This window comes from Hypanus sabinus, chromosome 2, assembly GCF_030144855.1.
Source record: "Hypanus sabinus isolate sHypSab1 chromosome 2, sHypSab1.hap1, whole genome shotgun sequence".
Taxonomy (NCBI): Eukaryota; Metazoa; Chordata; class Chondrichthyes; order Myliobatiformes; family Dasyatidae; genus Hypanus; species Hypanus sabinus.
The window spans coordinates 86,117,077-86,140,892 of NC_082707.1; the positions used below are offsets into that span (position 1 = coordinate 86,117,077).

The window sequence follows — 23,816 nt, forward strand, 5'->3', positions numbered from 1 at the left end:
TCATATTCTGTTATTATTATTGGTTGTAATGAACTTTTTAAAATATTTTAACTTAGTGCAGTTTTTTTGTGAATCAATTTGTTTCTGTGATGTCTCCTGAACAATTAATTTCTGCCTTATTTTCTACCTTGTATTTTTACAAATATATTTCATTGAAATATCTAGCATTGAAAAAAAATCATGGAAAATTAAAAACAGATTACAGAACAATTACAACTAAAAGGTGAATGGCCTCTTGAGAATATAGCAATTGCCAAATGTAGTACTAAGAAACTGCTTAATTGCTTAATGTTTCATAAACGTTACAAGCTATACTGCCACTGATGAGGCAACACAAGAAAATCTGCAGATGCTGGAAATTCAAGCAACACACACATCTTCCTCTGGTGCTCCCCTCCCCTGTTTTATCTTCTGAGGCCTTCCATCCTATGATACTCCCCCCTTCTTCAATCTTGTATCCCTTTTGCCAATCAACTTCCCAGCTCTTAGCTTCATCCCGCCCCCTCCTGTCTTGTCCTATCATTTCGGGACTCACACTCCCCTCCCACTTTCAAGTTTCTTACTATCTCTTTTTTCCGTTAGTCCTGACGAAGGGTCTCAGCCCGAAGCGTTGACTGTACTTCTTCCTATAGATGTTGCCTGGCCTGCTGTGTTCCACCAGCATTTTGTGTGTGCTGCCACTAATGAGTATTGTCCTCTGTGCTCAATTAGTAAAAAGATAATAAAAATATTATCTAATCCTAATTATGAGAAGTGATGAGGTACTGGTATTATGTTCATTACAACCAATAATAATCTGAATTACTGTTTCTCTTCCCTTTGATACAGCTTGATCTGCTAAGTGTTTCCAGCATTTTCTGTTTTTATTTCATTCTATTGGTATTCGTTAGAGAAACTGAAAACAGAATTTGCTATTTTTATATTTACTCATACATTAATTTAATTCCAAATTTTCATTCACCAGATATACTCTGCCCATTGTTATGCTTATATTTTTTGAAAGTTAATTAGTCAGTGTAGGTTGCTCTGAGAGTGCAGATAAGTAACAGCATTTGAGGTGGTGGAGGGCGGATTTGATGGGAATATGGAGAGAACAAAATGGTTTTTCATAAGATTATTGTAAAAATAGGTGGTTGATGATCAGTGTGGATTTGGTGGGCCAATCAGTTTGTTTCACTGTTGTATCCCTTTATGACTCCTTGTTTAATATTTTATGATGATGAGCCAGAGGAAGGACAGTCTAAGTGAAATCTATCAGTCTTCTTCTCTACAAGAGACTGAAAAGACATGCATCCAAAGACCATAGGAACCAAATGATTAAAGCTAAGATCAGAAACCACAGTATTTATGGTGAAGTTGGGAAGTTTAACCTGGAAATCCCAATAAATATTTCAATATTTTGAAATTGTTTCTTATTTTATATCATGCCAAGCACTCTGCTGTATTGAGAAGTTTAGGTAGTACATGAATGAGAACATAGAAAGCTACAATTTAAAAGCTTCAGCAGCTAACAGTATTCTAGAGGAACTCTACATTGAACAGCATCTGTAGGAGGAAAGCAATTTTCGATATTTCTGGTTTAAAAACCTGCATCAGAACTATCAGGACCAAAAGTCCTAATGCAGAATTTGAAGCCAAAACATTGACAGTTCCTTTGCTCCCACAGATGCTGCTAGACTCACTGAGTTCCTCCAGAATATTGTTTCTTGCTCCAGATTCCAGTTTCTGCAATTCCTCATCTCTCAATTGAAGTCTTCAGTTGGGACAATTTAAGTTATTCCTTAGCATTCCAAAAGATTTAAGACTTTTGATGGTGGGAACTAGATTACATTGTCAAGACGGAGATAGAGAAAGATCAAGGATAGTTTAGAGTGGGATCAGCCATAGACAACAAGGTCACAAATAGCAATGGTTTGAATAAGACCGGTGATACAGAAACTTAAACTGTCTGAATGTGGTCTGGAACAAACAGTAACTTGAAGGGAAAGAGAGTGAGAAATTTTGTTGTGTTTTCATAAGAACTGCCCTAATCAGTATATTTAATGTTCACCGATTTCAACAGCATTTCTGTACTCTGTATTAAGAAATGTCATGAATTCAAAAAAGCTGTAGAAAAGAATATAGACATCCCCACGATAAAAATAATAAATTGGAGAAAAATAGATCTGGCCCAGGTAACTGGAATCAAAATTCAGAAGATGAATCTGTAATTGTATAGTGGGACATCTTTAAGGTGTCTTAGCGCTCTCTAAATACATTCCAATTATGAAGAAGGATCCAAAAATTAAAGCCAGAGCTCCCTAGATGATCAAAGGAATAGTGAGTAAAGCTGAGCAGAAATGACCGTTCAACAAGTGAGAACCAAGGTGTGTGCAGGAAGTTTATGGCCGGAAGTAATAAAGGAAATACAAAAGCAGATAAAAAGCATGAGAAAATACTGCTGTAGAGCGTAAAATATTTTAGTGGCATGGGAACAGGAAAAGGTTTTTAAAAGGAGAGGTGAGATTGTTGAGAAACCAAAAAAAATCCTCATGGAGGCAGAGGGCATATTACAGCTATTAAATTTATAACATGTTATTCACCAGCAGTCTGGAAAGATTACTTACTGTGTATAAATTGTAGAGGCTTTGGTATAATCTTCTAAATATCTATAGCTTTAGGGTTGGTGCCTCAGAATTGGAAGTTTGCAAATATTTTACCCTTGTGCAAGAATCTGTAATGAAAGTCCATAACTAGAGACCAGGCAACTTAACCATGGGGTAAGATCACCTTTCTCTTAAAAAAATTGAAGTCAGAATTAGCAGTTACTATGACAAGTCTATATTTGATTATATACGGTTGACATAGTTCTATTAAGTGAGCAATTCATGTCTAATTTGGAAATGCAGTTGATGTGACATGTAGATGTGCAAAAAGTTTAACTAAGGCTTGTCAGCAAGGTTGAAGGCTGTTTCATGTACAGAGAATTAGCTCAGTAACAAACAGGAAACAAAAGTAGATCGTAATTGTACAGCAATGTTCTTCAGAGTCAGTGCTGTGACCAATGCTTTTCTTGAAGTATGTCAATAACATGGACTTGGTCATACAGAGCACAACTTCCAAATTTTGAGAGGAAAGAAAGTTTGGAGGTATTATGAACTGCAAGCAGCATAGTAATATGCTCAAGGAGATGTAACAGATAGCTGAAAAGGGAGTATAGGTGGTGGATGAAAATTAATGCTGAAAAATGTGTAATTTTAGATATTGAAATAAAGAATTGAAGAATACCTACAGGTATTACAGTGTTGATCTGAAAAAGATCAACAAGGAGGGAGGAGGCAACAGTTCTAAAAGGAGTACAATAACAGTGATCTGGGGTGTATGTGCATAGTTCATTGGAAGTGGTAGGATCGATTCAAAGTATATTTATTATCTAGATATGTATGCAGTATACAACCCTGAAATTTGTCCTCTCCGTAGACAGCCACGTTCGAAGAAAAACATTAACCCTCTACATGCAAAATACAAATCATGCAAATGGTAATAAAAAAGAACGAGCAAAAACACAGAATATAAAAGACAAAATTGAAAGAGTCCATATTTGGTGCAGCCCGGTGTTCATTATCTACAGGCCTCCCCGATTCAAAGTAGCCCAAAGTAGCAACAGTAAAAGGAGCAACCTGGAACTACAGTCTAATCCACAAACCGCAGACCCAGCACTTGGATACATTCCTCCGACAGTATTGAGGGGCAGAGAGACCATTCAAATACAAGGGCCTTATCTCAGGAGCAGGGTGGGAGGGGAGAGGGGGAGGGAGAGACCGAGACCTTCACACCCAGTCACCTTTCTCCAGCAGCGGTTAGTGAGAAGCTGATAGATGGAGTTGAACTCTTGCTTGCCTTCTGCTCTCACCTCAATGTTTTAATCTTCCTCAACACTTTAATCGGCAAGAAATGGAGTCGCTCATGGGCTTATGCCTTGTTTCTAAGCTTCTTAGCCTTGAGGTCGCTTGCCTCCCAGAATGTTCTTGGAGACAGCAAAGCACCAGATCGTTTAATCAGCCCAAAAACATGCCATCAAACTGTAGATCACAGGCTCCATCAGTACCAGAAATACACACAAAAAGAGATGTGGCACTGTGTTTTAGGCCTGGAACCTTTCACTGCAGCAGTGCCTGGGTCCTTGTGCAAGGTACAATATGTTGTTTGGACAATTTAAATGATAAACTGGAAAGACAGGGTGTCAGGATCAGAGGCAAGAGTCGATTTCACTCAGTCTCCCGTGATGTTCCCTTCTCTCTCTCTTATGGCGCTGAGGCTTTGAAGACTGCCGCAGCTGTTAAGCTCTGTGCCCACTAATATGATGGACTAATACTGAGGCTGCTCCGGGGTTCCGATCTAGAGACTCATTTTGGTTTGGAATGTTGTTGCTGGCTTCTATTATTTGCATGATTTGTGCTTTTCCCCCCTTTTTCTGCACATTGGGTGTTGGTTTTTATTTTATTTTCTAAAATTGTGTTCTTTTGGATTTCCTGCTTTGTTTTTGACTGCTGTTACAAACCTCGTAACTGGGTCACTTACCAGCAAAGATAGAGAGGTCCGTTGAAGCCTGATGATATGATTTTTAACAGTATTTATTAGTAAAAATACACAAAAATAATATCAATGCAAACATACAGATAATATACGTCGTCAATACTAAATCTAAAAGTGGGGGTATAATAATAATCAATAAGAAATAACCTCTATTGTTGTCTAGGGGATATTGTATTGTCGGATGGAAATATAAAAGTCACTCAGTTCATGCAGGCTGCAGCCTTTGGGGACCGCTGGGTTTGCAGTGGTTGGAGAGAGAGATTTGGAGAAAAACTTGCTGATTCCTTTTATGATTTCGATCCATCGGATTCTTGTTGGTGTGGCCGTTCACTTGTGGCCTCTCCTTTAGCTAAAGCAGTTCTTCCGTGGCGAGCCCGCCAATCCCAGGCAAGGGAAGGACGCACACGAGCCCCCCACCGGCTGTCGCTATTAAACGCTGTCACGGGATTTCTAGTGTTTCTCCTGGTGCATCTAAAGGGGTTGTTCCCCAGATCCTCTTTTATCCTTACTCACGGGGTCTCAGATGTCAATCAGGTTGAGATGATGCAATCCCTCAACCAGCCCACTCTGGTTGTCCCCTGAGGGGCTTCAATGAATAGTACAGTACTCAATATACAATTCCGTCTCCAAGAGACAATAGCTGTTATCAGGGGTTTTGTTTTCACTGAGGCCAGGACACATTACAAACCTTGTGGATTCTCTCTCGTTTCCTGGGTCCCAGACCCGAAGTAATAGCGATCTTGTGATTTTCAAAAAAGGAGGGGGCGACTTTGTACCCTTCGGCCCCTCAGAGTTGTGGCACATTCGTAACACTGCGAGCAAACAAATTTCAAGGTTTTATGATTTATACATTCTTTAATAATGTACTTCGAAATCTTAAAAGAAGTGTAAGGAAGTTAACAGTTAAAAAAGTAGTTAAAGAAGCATGAGAATATTTTGTGCTTTATAAATGGAGACATGGAAACAAAACCAAGGATTTTACAGTGAACATTTATAAAACATTTATTCAGTCACAAATGAGTATTGAGTCCAGTTCTGGAAGTCCTACATTAGGAATGTTTGGAGGCCAAGTCATTAGTTATATTTAAAGGAGAAGTTAATAGGTCTTTGATTAGTAAGGGCATAAGAGGTTATGGGAAGTAGAAAAGAGAATGGGGTTGAGAGGGATAAGAAATCAGCCATGATGGAATGACGGAGAAGACTCAATGGGCTGAATGGCTTAATTCTGTTCCTATGCCTAATGTGTAATAGAAGAAGCACATTCAATTGTGCAGAAGAGAGCTGTATAAGTATCTGAGAGAAAATATATTGTAAAACCACTGGGAGAGTGGGACAAGCTGGACTGTTCATAGCTGGAATCCATATAATCTTGGTAGCTGAATGGTTTCCTTCATTGGGAAAAGATTTGTGCTCCTTTTGGCTATCAGGTCATGATCTCGAGGAATTTAGGTGTCCCATCCTCCTATTTCCCAACTGTATGTTCTCTAACCCAGGTTACGTAAACCTAAACATTTGGCTCAATGTGGCAGCACATAGTGCACATGAGCACCCTAATACACTCACAGATGGAAATGACAGATGAATGTATAAATGTTGCTTTATGGAACAGTTAAAAGATGTTTACACTGTTTGATGTAATTATTCTACCATCCCAACTTCTTCTCTTTTGCTTTTGATATCCTTTTTTTATCTTGTAATCAACTTACCAACATTTTCTTCACAGAGTTTCAAATTAATTTTTCTTAAATCTTCACAGGACAGTTAAACATTTAAGTCCTTTGATGTCTTCCAGAGTTCAAAGGTGTCAAATCAACCTAACTCTCAAGTAATTTTCTGAAACAGCATAACCTGCAACCATGGCGGTAGGTAAGTGTACTAAATGTGAACAAAATGGAGATTTGAAGGGAGACTGAATATGACACCCCTTCTCTTTCTTTAACAGAGTGTTTATTGGAGGATATTGTTCTTTTAAAGTCTGGAATAGGTGTGATCCTTCTTTACTTGTTGCTAGATGCATCAAGAATTATGATAGAAATAAGTCCCAGGTTAGATTTGTAAGCATCCAGTGTAGTAGCATATGTTTCAAGACTGCTGCTGAAATTCCTACAGTACTGCATTGTGTGCTTTAAGCATGTGAGAAAAGCCAAATATCCACCCTACTGTGTCTTTTAGAAGACACAAGACAGCTGAAACGTCTCCACCCAACCAAGGCAGCAGGCCTGGATGGTGTCAGCCCCATGGTGCTCAAAGCCTGTGCCCCCCCCACCAGCTATGTGGAGTACTTCACCATGTCTTCAACCTGAGCCTGAGTCTCCAGAGGGTTCCTGTGCTGTGGAAGATGTCCTGCCTCGTCCCTGTACCAAAGACGTTGCACCCCAGTGGCTCCAACAACTACAGACCCCCAACATCATGAAGACCCTGGAGAGACTTGTTCTAGAGCAGCTCCGGCCTGTGGTTAGGCTACACTTAGACCCCCTCCAGTTCGCCTACCAGCCCTGACTAGGGGTTGAGGATACTATCATCTACCTGCTGAACCGTGTCTACGCCCACCTGGACAAGCCGGCGAGCACTGTGAGGGTCATGTTTTTTGACTTCTCCAGTGTGTTCAACACCATCCGCCCTGCTTTGCTGGGTGAGAAGCTGACAGTGATGCAGGTGGATGCTTCCCTGGTGTCATGGATTATTGATTACCTGACTGGCAGACCACAATACATGCGCTTGCAACACTGTGTGTCAGATAGAGTGGTCAGCAGCACTGAGGCTCCACAGGGGACTGTCCTGTCTCCCTTTCTCTTCACCATCTACATCTCGGACTTCAACTACTACACAGAGTCTTGCCATCTTCAGAAGTTTGCTGATGACTCGGCCATAGTTGGATGCATCAGCAAGGGAGATGAGGCTGAGTACAGGGCTACGGTGGGAAACTTTGTCTCATGGTGCGAGCAGAATCATCTGCAGCTTAATGTGGAAAAAAACTAAGGAGCTGGTGGTGGACCTGAGAAGGGCTAAGGCACCGGTGACTCCTGTTTCCATCCAAGGGGTCAGTGTGGACATGGTGGGGGATTACAAATACCTGGGGATACGAATTGACAATAAACTGGACTGGTCAAAGAACACTGAGGCAGTCTGCAAGGGTCAGAGCCGTCTCTACTTCCTGAGGAGACTGAGGTCCTTTAACATCTGCCGGATGATGCTGAGGATGATCTACGAGTCTGTGGTGGCCAGTGCTATCATGTTTTTGCTGTTGTGTGCTGGGGTAGCAGGCTGAGGGTAGCAGACACCAACAGAATCAACAAACTCATTCGTAAGGCCAGTGATGTTGTGGGGGTGGAACTGGACTCTCTGATGGTGGTGTCTGAAAAGAGGATGCTGTCCAAGTTGCATGCCATCTTGGACAATGTCTCCCATCCACTCCACAATGTACTGGTTAGGCACAGATAGTTCATTCAACCAGAGACTCATTCCACTGAGATTTAACACTGAGCATCATAGGAAGTCATTCCTGCCTGTGGCCATCAAACTTTACAACTCCTCCCTCGGAGTGTCAAACACCCTGAGCCAATAGGCTGGTCCTGGACTTGTTTCCACTTGGCATGATTTATTTATTATTTAATTATTTATGGTTTTATATTGCTATATTTCTATACTATTCTTGTTTGGTGCGACTGTAATGAAACCCAATTTCCCTCGGGATCAATAAAGTCTGTCTGTCTGTTTAGGCAACCTGTTTTGTTCAGGACAGGATTGTTTGCTGAATAACTAACACATGACCTGCATCACTGGGGTATTTATTTTACCTGGCACCTCAGCCTTAAACCAGTCTGCATGATTTTAGCCTCCGCCAGCTGACCCTCTGGACCTCTAGAGCACATGAGTTGTCTATGGCAATGCTAGATTTAGATACTTCAATGTGAATTCCCATGTTCATACATTGAATCTGATTCTTTCTATTGTTCCAGAAGAGAATGGACTGATCAATGCAAAAATGAATGCAGAAACAGGGAGCAACATCATCTCACCAGTTATCAGAAACTCCATGGTTAACTGTATGCCAATAACAATTCATGTGGGAAATTCCTCCAATAGTGATCAGAAAGGTAATACAGCACTAACAATGCATACTTCTAGCAACAAAGTTCAAGGCATCAACAAAAGAGGAAGAAAAAACTTATTGGGTATTATTACATCATTGTGAAGTCACAAGAAAGTTCCAAATTAACGTTTTATTTTAGATTTCAGTTTTCTAGTTTTCATCGAGGTGAGTTCTATGCAAATTCAAAATATCACAAATACTGCAAAAGTAGATGCTAAATATCTGAACAGAAAATCCTGGAAATACCCATCAGGCCAAGTGGTATCTTTGAGGAGACCAGTAGAGATAATATGGCAGGATGACAGCAGGAGGAGGATTGAACTAGAAGCAGGAAAAGAGCATTTGGCCCCCCAATGCTTGTACCACCATTACATAAAATTCTATAAGATCATGATTGATAAGTTATCTCGACAATACTTTAGTAAATCCTTATTCCTTCATTCATATCTGTCATTTTTATTGTGAAATCTCTCAGTTACTAAACCTTGATCAATCTTTAGGTGGAGAATCCCAAAGATTCACTGCCCTCTGGATGAAGTAAATCTTTCTAATTTCTGTCCTGAATGGCCGACATGTTTAAGAGTGTGAGCCTTAGCTTTCGACAGCCCAGCAAGAGGGAATATCATTCTTGTATCTACTTCTTTAAATATGATATGAATTCAGTTAGGATTCTCTCATTCCTATGGAAACTAGGCAGTCTAGTGCAAACCCACTATCCCTGCAATCAGTTTGTTGAGCCTTCATTGCAATCCCTCTGTTTCAGGAATATTCGGTGAAATCAGACTTTGCTCAATATTCTAGAGGCAGTATCATCAAGGCTCTATATAACAGAAACAAGACAGCTACTATATATTCTTATGCTCAAATACTCTTGCATAAAAAGCAAAAATACTGTTTGCTGCGTCTGCATGTCAACAATCGGAGATTTATGTGCAGGGGTATGTGAGTTCCCTCTGAAAGCCAACACCTTTCAGTCTCTCACCAATGAAAATTGCTCCTGATAAAATCAGATCTAAAACATCAACAATTCCTTTCCTTTCACAGATATTGTTGGACCTGCTGAGTTCCACCAGCTTGTTGCTGCAGATCCCAGCATTTGTAGTCTCCTGTCTTCTGTTCTATTAGTTCAACCATGGTAGATGACCTCACAATATTGCACATAATTTCACATGAATTTTACCTGTAACCCTGAAGCGTGTCCGTATCCTCCTCACAAGTTGCACTGTCATCAGCAAATTTTAAGAATATTGCAATTGATCTTCTCATCCAAGTCTTTGATACTGATTGTGAGCAACTGGAGCCCCTCCACTGTAGCAATGACTAATCACTGCCACCCAGTCTGTAGCTGACCCCCACTATCCACTTTATCTAGACCTTTCATGATTTTATATACATTTATAAAGTCTCCCCACATCTTTCTTTTCTTGATCTTTGCAAAAAGAGCCATTCTTGTATATCTTTTCTGACATCTCTTTAACGCTTTCACATCAATCAGTTGAGGCCAGTCAATATAAAGGTTCAGCTGACTTCACTGTTTTTATCCACTTTGCCTCTGTTAACTAAACTCAGAATTTTGTATGTCTGATTAATCAATTTCTCAACGTCCATTCATCCTCCTAATTTCTATACCTGTGCACCCCTTTTATCGTAGTATCCTTTATTATACATTGTTTTCCTTATTGTTCCTATCAAAATGTACCATCTTATATTTCTCTACATTAAACTTATTCTGCCACGCAACTACCCATACCTCCAGTCTATTTATTTACTGACAAATCATTATTACTCAATTCACAATTCACATTGTCACCAAGTTTTGTGAAATCTGCAAACGTAGAAGCTGTGGCCTGCACAATCAAATCTGGATAACTAATGTCAATCAAAATAAGTCCAGGTTCATCACAATTACTGCATTACCCTCATCAACTTTATCTGTTGCCTCATCAAAAAATTCCATAGAATTTGTTAAACATGACATGCTGTTTGCATCTCCATACTGGTCTGCCTTAATTAATCTGTTTTCCTCCAGGTCACAACTAATCCTGGCCCAGATCAATGTTTCTAAAACATTTTGAGTTCATCCTCATTTTTATCATCAGCACTATGGTTTGCCCAATCAATATATATAGATCAAATTATTCCATGATTATTGTATTACCCTTGTTACATGCATCCCTAATTTCCTAGTTTGACCAGTATTACCACAACTGTTCATAGCCCTTTTTTCAAATCCCATCTGTTACTGCCATGTAATACTTCTAAACTCCACCCAAGTTTATTCTGCTTCCTGAATGAAAACCTTTAGTCTCTATTACCTTCATTCCATTCTTTCATGTCAGAACTTAGTCACCTTACGCCTTCCTAGTATATTTTCTTTCTGACTATGATCATTTGCAATAATTATCTAATTTCTAATTGTGCCATTAATTTGAGTATCTTGTTAAAAGCATTGCATGTCCTTCATCTTTGTATTTTACCCACCTTTTCCTGATAATGTTCTGTCCTTTTCTGATAATGCTCTGGTCATTGAACCCAGCACAGTTGTTTTTCCCCTTCTTGTGTACTAAATATTTTCTCACCACATTGCACGTCTCCTATCCATTTTGTTTATATCCTTATCTGCAAGTCTAGTCATCTGATTTGCCTGAACTTTATTCTAGTCTGATTCACCTGAAACTCATTCAAACACAACTCCTTCCCTATCTAGTTCTTCTGTCAGTGTCCCATGAATGAATCATATTTCTCTCAGACTGGTCTTTAAACCATACATTTATCTGAAACATTATCTAGAAAATGACCTAGATATTATTTTCTTGTACTGCTCTTTAGATTGGACCCTAAAATTAAAAGAGAAAATGCAAAGCAAAAGCCACGCACTAGATCAAGCAGCATCTGTGGAAATAGAAAGTAAGTTAATATTCTAGATAAAAGGCTCTTTGTCAGAACTCTGAAGAGTAAAGGCATATTGGATGTAAACTGTAGAAACATTGAAGAAGGAATTTATAGGTCATGGGGGATATCTATAATTCAGTAATAGGGGCAGTTGGAGAGAGACAATATGAACAAAAGCACTTGAAAGCTCTGAAATGAGAGTGAGCACAAAAAAAGACTAAAAATTGCAAATTACAAAGCTCTAAGACATGCATAAGAGGTCAGGCTGTGCTAATAGAGATGTGGAAAATGGCCAGTTCTGATACAGACAAAGATGGTGAGTTTCTTGAAGATATCAAGCTCAATATTGCATCTGAAAGAATGCCGAAATGAAAGATGAGGAGCTTGTCTTCAAGCTTACCTTGAGTGCTTTATTTAACAAAGTGGGAAGCCACAGATAGGTCAGAGTGCAAGTGGATGGAGAATTAAAGGGGTGAGCTGAAGGAAGCTCCATGTCCCCTTTGCAGACTGAATGCAAGTGTTCCATCAAAGCAATCACCCTTTTTTTTTCCAGTGTAGGGAAATCCTATTGTGAACACTAATACAGTGAATACGGTATTGAGTGTGTGAATACAGTAGACCGAAAAAGTGTAAGTGAATTGTTGCTTCACCTGGACCTTTAAATGGTGGGAAACAAAGACAAGAAAGGACAGGTTTTGCATCTCATGAGATTACATGAGAAACCGTGGTAAGAAGGAGAGTGGCTGATAGAATCGGAAAAGCAGACCAAGGTGTTCTGAAATGCTGGAAGTGAAGACATAATGGAATCTCTTTGAAGATAGAGTAGATTTGGAAAGGATGTTTCCTTTGGTGGGGGAGTCTACGATCAGAGGTCACGGCCTCAGGATAGAGGGACATCCATTTAGAATGGAGATGAGGAGGAATTTCTTTTGCCAGAGTGTTGTGAATCTGGAATTTGTTGCTGCAATCATTGGGTATATTTAAGGCAGATTTTAATAGATCTTGGATTAGTCAGGGCATGAAGGGATAAGGGGAAAAGGCAGGAGATTGGTTATAAGAGGGAAATGGATCAGGTGGAGCAGATTCAATGGGCCAAATGGCCTAATTCTGCTCCTGTATCTTATGTCTTATGGTACCAGAAACTGATAAGGATGATTAATTGAATATGAAGGGTGTGGAATGGAAAGTGAGCATTAGCGGAATACTTTCAATGTTCTTTGAAGAAGGGGAAGGCATGGGAGAAGAAGTTGGGAAGGGGGTAATTTATTGAGATGTAATCAAGTACTCTTAGCTTTGGTTCAGAAAGGAAAAAGATCTCATGTTTGCAACTTCTCAACGAATGAAACAATTCATGCCCACATGCAACAAAAGCTGGGCAACATTCAGTGATTTAAGATTGTTTAATAATTCAAGATAGCTTAATGTCATTTCCAGTATTCAAGTGTAAAAGAGAATGAAATAGTTATTACTCAAGGTCTGATACAGCTTAAAAAATAAGAGAAAGAACACAATAATAAAAAACAATAAATATAAATACATGAGATAGTGTATATACATAGACAATTTATGGGGAAATTAAGTGTTTTTGAGTCAGGTGGTCCTGGTGCAGATGCTATGTACCCTCCTCCCTGAGGGTGTGTATGATCCTTCATGATGTTACTAGCCCTTTTCTGGCATCTTTCTGTATATATGTCCTTGATGGTGGGTAGACTGGTGCCAGTGATGCATTGGTCAATTTTGACTACCTGTTGTAGAGCCTTCCTGTCCATCGCAGTACAGTGTCTGTACCAGGCAGTGATCCAGCTTGTTAGGATGCTCTCTACTGTGCATCTGTAGAATGACGTGAGTATTGATGTGCATAGTCCAATTCTCTTCATCCTCCTCAAAAACTAGAGGTGTTGGTGTGCTTATCTGATTACGTGGAGCATGAAATCTCACAAAAACATAGAGTCACAGATTTGTACAGCATAGAAACAAGCCCTTCAGACAAACTCCCGGAGCAAATTAGTTTTTCTATCTACACTAATGCCATTTACTATATCTTCTAACCCTTACCTACTCAAATGCCAGTCTAAGCATCTCTCAAGCATAGTGATTGTATCTGTGCCACCACCCTCTCTGGTAGCATGTTCTAGATATCAGTTTAAAAACGACTTCCTCCTCAGATTCCCTTTAAAGCACCACCCTCTCAACTTAAATCTATGCCCTCCTGTTTTTGATAGAGTGATCACAGGAAAACAGTTCTCCACATCTATTCTATTTCATGCTTCTCATCCCCTAAGCCTCTTTCACAACAAAAGAAACAAGTCCAGCCTATCCAATTTCTTCTTTTAACTAATGTCCTCAAATCCTGGCGACTCTGCACTCTCTCCATCACAATCACAGACTTCCTATAGAGTGGCAACCAGAACTAAGCACAATAACATGTGCCTTGACCTTTGAAGGCAAGCATGTCAATTGCATTTGTCACTATTCTATCCAAAAGTGTATCATTTTCAGGGAACTGGACTTGAACCCCAATATTTCCTATTCAACAGCATGCCATAAATTCCTGGCATTTACCATGCATGTTCAATCCCTATTTGAGTTACCAAAATGCATCTTGTACTTATTAGGACTAATTTCCATCTGCCATTGTTCAACCCAACATTCCATCTAGTTGTGACCTTAGGTAACTTTCTCGCCATCCACAACACCATATAGAAAAAATATTTTTCCATCACTATGCTAACTAACTTTGGTCTGATCTTGCCTTTCCAAAAGTACATATATCCTAAAACTCTTAACATTTTCTAGAATAATTAAGTTCCACCGACATAGGGCTCATTGGCCTGCAGATACCCAACTATTGCTGCACTTCTAAAATAAAAGGACATTAGCTATTCTTCCATCTTCTGGTATATCACTTCTTCTGGTGAAAAATCAACAATCTGCATCAGGGTCCTAACAATCTCCTGCAGTGTTTCCTATAGCATCCTTGATAGATCTCTTGTAGCCCTGGAGATTTATCCACTTATTCATTCCAATACATCTAATGCTTTCTCCGTATTAATACTGACATGCTTCAACTATCAACATACTGAACTCATTATTTTTAATCTATTTAACTTTTCTTCTGTCTCCACATTTGCTGACTGGCCAGCTAGGTATTTCTAGCATATTTTGTTTTTATTTCCAGCATCTGCAGCACTTTTGCTTTGTCGAAGATCATCTGAAAGTTGTAAAAGATACTTCAGGGCAGTTATAACATCAAGTGATTGCCTGCTCTCTAAGTTGCAATATTCTAAAAGCTTCCAAAGCTTTCAAAAACAGTCTGAAGGAACCATCTGAATCAAGTAGTCATGTTTTCTGAAGCTCCTGAATCTTGGTATATTTGTTCAGGTTTTTCACACTGTTGTCAGAAACAGATAAGCCTCTGCATTACTAAGACAAACATCGAATGACCTAACATTTATTAATAAGATGCTCATTTACGCACTGGGTCTGAATGGAATATGTGGCTAAGTACCACTCTTTTACATTTGGAAAAATAGCACATTGAAAGAAGGGATTGAGTAGGACATTGTTCTTTAAACTTTGGATTATAGTGTTATAGAGCAGTATAACACAGGATCAGGCCTTTTGGCCCATCTAGATTGTGCCAAACTGTTATTCTGCCTAGTCCCATTGACCTGCACTTGGATCACTGCCTTCCATCCACCTCCAATCCATGTACTTATCCAAGCTGCTCTTAAATGTAGCAATCAAACTTGTGCCATCATTTCTTCTGGCAGCTTGTTCCACACTCACACAACCCTCTGAGTGAAGAAGTTTCCCTCATATTCCCCTTAAATATTTCAGCTTTCACCCTTAACCTATGAGCTCTGAGTTGAGTCTCACCCAATTTAAGTGAAAAAGCCTGCTTGCATATACCTTTAGTTTACCCCTTAAAATTTTGTCTACAAAATATAGGTAATTTTGTATACCTATGTCAAATCTCCCCTCAATTTCCTATGTTCCAGGAAATAAAGTCCTAACGTATTCAGTCTTTCTGTACAACTCAAGTCCTCCAGTCATGGCAATGTCCTTGTAAATTATCTCCACATACTTTCAATCTTATTAATATCTTTCCTGTAGGTAGGTGACAAGAACTGCACAAAATACTCGAATTTGGCCTTACCAATGACATATAATTTCTTTTCTTTTGTTATTTATTTTTTATTAAAGTTCATCATCAAACAAACATTTCCATAAGATGTATTTCAGACATTGTACATATATATCACGTAATCATATATATCACAAATCTCCTCATAGTATTTATCTGAGGTACACACTTATAGAAAAGAGTGGAAAGAAAAAACAAGCAAAAGGAAAGAACTATGTACAAGTAGGGAGTGATCTTTTTTTTACAACAGATTCATTGATTTGTGAGAATAAAATCAGGCCTATGAGGCATTATGTAGTTAAACTATTTTTCCCCAGTATGAATCAAATTGTTCCATAACTATTGGAGGGGGATACACAAAGCCCTACAAGACATCTTTAAATATGAAATACCCTTAGAGAGTAAGACCATATGTTTTGGATATATACCTCAAGAATGGTTGAAAAGAGATAAGTATTTAATGAATATACTCTTGTTGGCTGGTAAAAAGACTCTTACTAGGAAATGGTTATCACAGGAGAGCCCAACTTTAAATACATGGATGGAAATTACAATGGACATTTACAAAATGGAGAAAATAACAGCATCTGTTAATCATAAATGACATATAATTTCAACATATTATCCAAACATGCACTAAATTCTCTTAGTTATGAAGGTAAATGTGCCAGAAACTCTCTATATGACTGTATCTACCTGTGACAACACATTCAAGGATTATGGAACTGTATTCCCAGGTCCTTTTGTTCTACTGCAGTCCTCAGTGCTGTGCCATTCACTGCGTAAATCCTATATTAGTTTGTTCACCCAAAGTGGAACTCGTCACACTTGTCTGCATTAAATTCCATTTTTCAGCTCATGTTTTCAGCAGGTCCAGATCCTGCTGCAAGCTTTGAAAGCCTTCCTCACTGCCACATTAACATTCAAATCATTAGTATAAATGACAAATGACAATGGACTCAGTGCTGATCCCTGTAGCACAGCACTAATCATATGCCTTCAGCCAGAGATTCAACCATCTACTACCACCCTGTGGATTTTCCCCCTAAGCTAATGTTTACTACTTCATCCTGAATGCCAAGTGACTGACCTTACTGGACAAGCCTTCCATGTGGGACTTAGTCAAAGCCCATGTAGACTCCATGAACTTTCCTATAACCTCCTCAAAAATCTCTAAGATTGGTTAAGTATAGCCTACCATGCACAACCCCATGTTTACTATCCGGAATCAGACCCTGTCTATCCAAATACTTACATATCCAGTTTGTTAGAATCATTATCATTTCTTTGCACTGTGTCATGCCATAGATGATCATGGTCTTATAACAATGACTGATTTTGCAAATGTTTTTGCAGAAGTGGTTTGCTAATGCCTTCTGGGCAGTGTCTACAAGATGGATGACCCCAGCCATTATCAATACTGTTTAGAGATTATCTGCCTGGCGTCAGTGGTCGCATAACTAGGACTTGTGATTATGCACCAGCTGCTCATGAGAACCATCCACTACCTGCTCCCATAGCTTCACATGTCCCTAATTTGGGGGGGGGGGGGTTAAGCAGTTACTACACTTTGCCCAAGGGTGACCTGCAGGCTAGCAGATGGTCGGAGTGCCTTACAATGTGTTTGGCAGAGATGTATTTTTGCCCTGCCACCCAAGTCCCTTAGGATACCTTCCAATAACTACCCACAACTGGTATACTAGTAGTGATACCTTTCTTAGCAACCTAACATATAGATTGCAATTCAATGATATTGTATGTTACTTTATAATACAAAATGGTTGACACTTCAGTGATTTTAAAATTCTAAATATCCGATGACACAATATGGGTGCAAAGCAAATGGAAATGTCACACTGATTTCTAATTTATGGCTGCAGAGATTAAGAATATTATGCTTTAGAGGAAATTTCTATTGTGGGTAGTATTCTGGGTATTTTAAACTGCATATCTTATCGTGTACCAAGGCAATTTTATAGTGTAGAGTTCTAATTTTAAGATCAGCAGAAATATTGTCTACCAGGAATACAAGCAGAATGTAAAATCTTCATTATTTTATTTATAGAAGAACTACATGAACAACTAAAAATCCAGCATAAAAAGTTCTTTGAAAAACTTGAAATCATCACAGATTATACATCCATTGCAAGAGAGCACATTTACCTCCACCAGATATTTACGGAGCTTTGGATAACTGATGATGAATTTAACAAGCTTTATAAAGAGCATGAGGTGATAGAAATCGAATCATCTTCATCTACATCTGGCAAGCCATATTTAAACTCAATGAAATGCACGGACATTTTCAGACCCATTGAAGGGCAACGGCAACTGAGAGTGGCCATTACCAAAGGGATTGCAGGCATTGGGAAGACAACTTATGTAAAGAAATTCCTCCTTGATTGGGCAATGATGAAAGCACACCAGGAGTATGACTTTGTGTTTGCCTTTCAATTTTGTGAACTCAATCTGATGTCTGAGGAAAGGTTGAGTCTTTTGCAGTTAGTGCAACAACATTACCCACACATGAAGCAACTGAGTGAGACATATCTGGAGAATTCTGCCCGCTGCCTATTTATTTTTGATGGGTTGGATGAACGTCGTTTTCCCTTGGAGTTTGAAAAAACCCCAGTATGTTCTGATGTAACAAAGCTTTTGCCTCTTCAGTCACTTTTGATAAATCTCATTAAAGGCAACCTCCTTCCTTCAGCATCCATTTGGATAACAACACGTCCATCAGCAATGAACCAAATCCCATCCTCTTGCATTCATAGAGTGACAGAAATACAGGGATTCCAAGATAAAGAAAAGGAAGAATATTTCATGAGAAAATGTCAGGACGAGCATCTGACAAATAAAATTATAGCTCTGATAAAGAAGAAAACTAATCTTTGGGTGATGTGCTACGTGCCTGCTTTCTGCTGGATCTTGGCCACCGTTCTGGAACATATTTTCAAGTCATATTGTGCTGAAGAATTTAGAATGGACACAATAACTGAGATTTATACCAACTTTATAGTTGTCATGGTTACATACCACCACCAGCATCGTGGTCATGGAAAGGAAAAGACTGAGAAAACATTACAGTTGTTGCAGTCAGATCGGGTGGCACTCCTAAACCTGGGAAAACTTGCATTTCAGTACCTAAAGTCTCAAACATTTGTGTTTTATGAGGAAGATTTAAAATCCTTCAATGTTGATACTTCATCTATCTTTGGTGTATTCTGTAAAGAATATTACATTGAGTATACTGTTCTCTCCCATAAACGTGCCTATTCTTTTGTTCATGCTACAGTCCAAGAATACTTTGCTGCTCTCTATATTTTTGTGTCCTATCACAATGAGAAGTGCAATTTAATGTCATACAGCATACTGGACTGGTTTTGGAAAATATTTACAAAGCCCACCTTATTTCAAGTTTGTAAAAGTGCCTGCAATGAGGTAGCTCATAGTCAGACTGGCCACTTGGATTTCTTTCTACAATTTCTTTGTGGGTTAGGAAAAAAAAAGATTCAGAAGTGCCTACAAGGTCTTCTCACGCACATGCAAGAATGGGAAGATGATTTACAGAAAACCAGTAACTACATAAAGGATCTGCTGCATCAGGACATCCATCCAGAAAGGTGCATCAACTTATTTCACTGCCTGAATGAGCTGAATGACAAGTCAGTCATGAGAGAGATCATTACGTCCATCCAGCACGGAGTGCTGAGCTCCAAAAAACTGTCCCTTGCTGATTATTCAGCATTGGCCTTCGTTCTAAAGACGACTGATATTGACAAGGAAGAATTTGATTTATCTAAATATAGAACATCACCAGGTGGCTTGAGAAGACTATCACCAGTTGTTAAATATTTTCAAAAAATAATGTGAGTATATTTAGACCAGAAGAAAACAAGGAGTTATTTTATTAATTTTTGTAACACAATGATTTTAAATGTTAGGTTAAGTTCAAACTTGGAAAAGAGAACATGCACAAACAATTTATATTTAGCTTCTTAGAGCAAGGATGCTGAGTATGTAAAGCTATTGCCTAATTAAATGATTAAAAAAGAATTTCATAGTTATCTGATCAATTTTAAAAAGTACTTCAACTTGCCAGTTGAATTTTAGAGTATTGTTAGTCTTGTGATTTACTTTGGCATTTGCTTCATTCTAAATACTTACATCGAACTTGCTCAGACATCAGGTGGTATTGCAACACATTTCCTTAACCTGTCAATTGTCCTTTCATTCCACGGCATTGTTCATACTATAGATCAGATACTTCCCTTTTGCATTCTGAGTATGAACATTTCAGTGAATTAAAACTTTCAAGTTATGGTGCTCATTGGCACAATGGGTCAGCTATTGTCCTTACACGTTTTGGATCATGATAATACAGCTGCTGTTGTGTGTACTTTGCTGCTGGGTAGAACACAGGGAATGGACTCTAACTCTAAGTCACTGAATAACACACTGAACTAGGATATATTAACTTGCACCAGTTTTGCACAGCCCATATTTGAAAAATAGGACAGAGCAAGTTAAATGTAAGTCTGCTTGAGCATCAGCCCATTGGTCCAGAACTCAAACTATTCATAAGCAATGTAATAAGAAAGGGAAAAATTTGGTGCCAGTGCACTTTTCTTTGCTGTTCTTTTCTAAAGGTTATTTATTCTATGTGACCTGTCCTTTGTCCACCAGGTTAAGAGGCAGTGTTATGGATGAGAAAATGATTAGTGCCATCGGTGCTCTCCTGCTCTCTGATAAAAATGAAATCAAGGAGTTATGGTAAGCAATAATTTGACTGTAAAACCTTCCATGAGTTACTCTAAGAACACATGAACCAGTTATAGTTTAATTGTAATTCTCTTACTTCGGTGGCTATTGTTTATGAATTGTGTGTAAACCAGACTCATATTTGGTACACTACCAAGAGAATACTAATGAGAACATGTTCAGCTTCTCACAAGGATGTAATTGATACTGTGCTGCTGTTTAAAGAAAAAGCATGGATCTAACAGCCAAAACTTACTTTTCAGCCCCGAAGACCATAAGACATAGGAGGAGATTTAAGCCATTCAGTCCATTGAGTCTATTCCACCATTCAACATGGTTGATTTACTTTCATTCTCAGCCCCATTCTCCTGCCTTCTCCATGTAACCTTTGACACCCTTACTAATCAAGAACCTGTCAACTTCTGCTTTAAATATACCCAAGGAGTTGGCCTCCATAACTATCTGTAGCAATGAGTTGCACCAATTCACCACCCTCTGACCAAAGAAATTCCTCCTTTTCTCTATTTTAAAGGGACGTCCCTCTTAGATTTCTCAAATTGCTAGCTATGCACAATGGATAGAATGGAGCATTCTATGTACATGCAAGTTATTTCATTTTCACGAAAAAATAACAACATTTAAAACCCTCTTTTACCAGGTGTCTCCAGAGACACGGCTCATTAGCCCCTTGCTAACCTAGCCTCAGCAGTGAGAAAAACATCTTTCTTAGACTCCATACATCTACAGACACGTGAGATTGGGGTGTCTCACTCAGCCGAACCCCAATCTGTGTAATTTACTGACTCCATCGGCAAGAAATAACAGACCATACACCGCATCCAATTAAAAGGAAAGTATACATATGAATGTTAACTTAATCAAACAGTTATTAAAAAAAGAAAGAAGGAAAAAAAGGGTGCATCATAATTAACCCAGTCCAAATGTGCACATAAGTTGGAGCAACACACACACAATGCTGGAGCTCAGCAGACTGGCCAGCATCTGTGGGGGAAAAAAGTACAGTTAATGTTTTGGGCCAAAACCCTTCGGCAAGATGTAAGTTGGAGCTCATCTTGAAGTTGTCTTTAACTCACTCATGCACTGGACCCACAGTCTGCATGAAAGCACACACCTTCCGAGTGTCACTGGAAATCCATCTTGTTGTTTTAGCATGAACAGACTTTTTTTTCTTGTCATTATTCCCAAAACAATATAGTATAACAACTATTTACATAGCATTTACATTGTATTAGGTATTACAAGTAATCTAGAGATGATTTAAAGTATACAGGAGGATGTGCATAGGTTACTGCAGATCGGGAACTGAAAAAAAAATGGAAGTTCTCCAAGTTGGAACAGGTATATCTGGTATTATTTAGCACCAGTTAGTCAAACGATTGTCTTAGTATATAGTATATATTTTACCTTTCTATGCATATAAAACACTTAAGAAATGTATGTATTTCAATAATTAATTCACTTAGTAGTCTTTGGAATAATCAACATCAGACTCACCAGTAGAAAAGGCATTTTTGTGTTCTAACATCTTCTCAGTTAATCCCTTTATCCATGCCTGCGTTGCTTAGTAATAGTTGGAGCTTTCATTGGGGCAGGGCCTTCACATGCTCCATTATTCTCACTTTATCCTTTAAAATTGTTCCAATTGTTGACTGACTGTAGCCTAACACTTTTCCAATGACTGATGGCATTTCACCTCTTTCTGATTGCTTTATTATTTCCACTTTATTTTCAATCGTGATTGTTTTCCGTCAATGGAACTGAAACACTATTGGTGGTGGGTCCCGAGCTCTTCCAGGTCCTAAAGTCCAACCACACTGAGACAGGTTAAATAAGGTCCAGAGCTCCACCTGGTCCTAAAGTCCACTGTGCTGAGACAGGTTAAATGAGGTCCGGAGCTCCGCCGGGTCTTAAAGTCCACTGCATTGAGACAGGTTAAATAAAGTCTGGAACTCCGCTGGGTCCTAAAGTCCACCAACTTAAGCATCCACTTTTTTTGGTTGCCACAGGGGGTCCCGGAATCAATCCCCCCACGGATAAGGAGGGCCGACTGTACCTCACTACAGGATACAAACCTCTGTTTCCACCCCCCCCCCCCCCTGCCGTTTCATCATAGGGCAGCCTATATGGGAATTTCCTGACTCTTTGAGACCTCCTTATCCCATCTTTGGCTCTTCCAACTTCAACCACCTCTTGTGACCCTTCCTGTCTACTAGAAGGTGCCTCCTTCTGTCCATCACTTCAGTCTTCCAGTGGCTCAGGTTCCCCTGCTCCATGACTGAACTTAGCATCCTTCAGTTTAAGCAGGTTCTGCCAAACACCTTCAACTCCGCTGGTGCTAATCAGTGAGACCTCTCTTGGAAAAGGGTGTTCTCAGTTGCTTTAATAGTGTGCAAGTAGTCTTTGGAATAATCAACATCAGACTCACCAGTAGAAAAGGCATTTTTGTGTCCCAACATCTTCTCAGTTAATCCCTTTATCCATGCCTGAGGCAGTCTGGCAAATTTAGGGGTTCCTGTCACTAGTTACTCCTCCAGGGTGTAACATGGCAGGTTTAGACTGGGAGGACCACAGTTCCATGTTTCTGCTCATCATCCTGCTTAGGAGAAACCTTTTCAAAAGCAGCTCTGAACACAGGGTTAATGGACAAGGTTTTCAAAGTTCTGTCCATTTCTCTTCTTGCATGCTCCCACGAGCCTCCTCACAATGGAGGTATTTGTTCCCACAAGAATGGAAACTCCACCCTTTTCAACTGGATCCGGGCAGACCAACGTTGGTGTGTCAGTTGTCTCAGTTACTCCAACATCTGCTTCCGAAAACACCAATTTCAACAAGTAACCATCATATGAGTACTCATCAGCACCAAGCCCTTGACTATCAAGGGCATCAATGGTAAATGGTCAAATAACCGGTAGTAAAAGGATCTATAAGTAACTTGAGAAACTTGTGTCAAGTGTGGCTCTAGCATAAACACCATATGGACATCAGAGCTAGGTCCCACTTGGTTCTTCAGGAATACTGTTTTATACTTAAGTATTTTCCTTGATACACTGGTAAGAATGCATCCTCTGAAATGTCAGCCTGTTCCTTTACTGAGTCCCTCTGATGTTTTACCTCTTCTTCACTGTTTGATTAACCACTGATTTACTTTCTGAAGATATTCCTTTTCTTCACACTCCTTCTTGAAATGTCCATCTTCTCCACCGTTGTAACAGAAAATACTGGTCACTTCCCTGGGCAAGGGACACTGCTCAGTGGCAGCCCTCGCCTTGGTACGTCCCACAAGTGGGTCCGGTTTCTTATCGACATTGTGGCATCTCCGACTGATAT

General features: G+C 39.3%; 1 protein-coding gene across 5 annotated transcripts in view; it reads left to right on the plus strand.

The window, feature by feature from the left end:
* The window catches only part of LOC132380572 (NLR family CARD domain-containing protein 3-like), a 44,027-nt gene that overhangs the window by 3,303 nt on the left and 16,908 nt on the right, over positions 1–23,816 (plus strand). For 2 of the 5 annotated variants that reach the window (XM_059949482.1, XM_059949500.1), the window contains 5 exons: positions 6,368–6,441; positions 8,535–8,672; positions 11,498–11,575; positions 17,773–19,576; positions 20,394–20,480. In XM_059949482.1, coding sequence (XP_059805465.1) covers positions 6,432–6,441; positions 8,535–8,672; positions 11,498–11,575; positions 17,773–19,576; positions 20,394–20,480 — 2,117 coding nt within the window. In that variant the 5' untranslated portion in view covers positions 6,368–6,431. Of the gene's footprint in view, positions 1–6,331; positions 6,442–8,534; positions 8,673–11,497; positions 11,576–17,772; positions 19,577–20,393; positions 20,481–23,816 lie in introns of all 5 variants that reach the window. The other 3 variants (XM_059949492.1, XM_059949506.1, XM_059949512.1) reach the window with 3 other exon arrangements.